The 737-nt window shown below is 43.3% G+C and overlaps 1 protein-coding gene across 1 annotated transcript in view; it reads left to right on the forward strand.

Moving 5' to 3' along the window:
• Positions 1-737, forward strand: part of LOC102298336 — a 21,081-nt gene that overhangs the window by 7,327 nt on the left and 13,017 nt on the right. Inside the window, exon 5 of the mRNA XM_042216881.1 lies at positions 157-489. Coding sequence (XP_042072815.1) covers positions 157-489 — 333 coding nt within the window. The remainder of the gene's footprint in view (positions 1-156; positions 490-737) is intronic.

Raw genomic sequence — 737 nt, forward strand, 5'->3', positions numbered from 1 at the left:
TCTATTTCTTTTCCATATGGGCTCGAATACTCTGATATACTATGCATATATGGTGTGATTTATGTTAGTGGGCATGTGAGTGATGTGTCATCAATAACGAGTAGTTCGTTTACATGCACGGTTGTCACTATACAGCTCATGATGTGTTTATTGTCCTCTCAGAGTGTAAGCTGGAGGTGGAGGAAGGGGCGGAGTCTGTTTGTCTGCCCTTTCAAACCACAGAAAACCAGCCTGAAGACACTGAAGTGGTGTGGGAACGCCATGAACCCGAATACATGAAGGTCCACGTGTATGAGAACGGCTGTGACCGGCCTGACAAACAGGACGACCATTACAGAGGTCGCACTAAGATGAAGAAAGACCTGCTGACCACTGGAGACCTCAGTCTGATCCTGAAAGACCCCAAAGTGGGAGACAGTGGGAAATACGGCTGTCAGGTCAACAGCAAGGAGGCCTGGAGATATAAGAGGTTGTGGCTCACAGTCACAGGTTAGTTAGTGAGTTCATGTTTGTTAGTTAATGTCATGGTTCTCGGTCTTTGAACCAGTGTTTTTTTTTTTTAATCTTAGAGTCTTGTCCACTTATCAATGTTGTGATGTTACTAAGTGATTAATGTTTCTAGTCCCTATTGGTACAATTTAGTTACCTTGTGCTTATGAATTTTCTGTCTTTTTTGTGTGTGTGATGCCTGTAGATGGTTTAATTTCCTTAAGTGATCTCCTTTTGTCCCTCAGTCC

This window comes from Haplochromis burtoni, unplaced genomic scaffold, assembly GCF_018398535.1.
Source record: "Haplochromis burtoni strain Fernald_Lab_line unplaced genomic scaffold, NCSU_Asbu1 Contig_1324, whole genome shotgun sequence".
NCBI lineage: Eukaryota > Metazoa > Chordata > Actinopteri > Cichliformes > Cichlidae > Haplochromis > Haplochromis burtoni.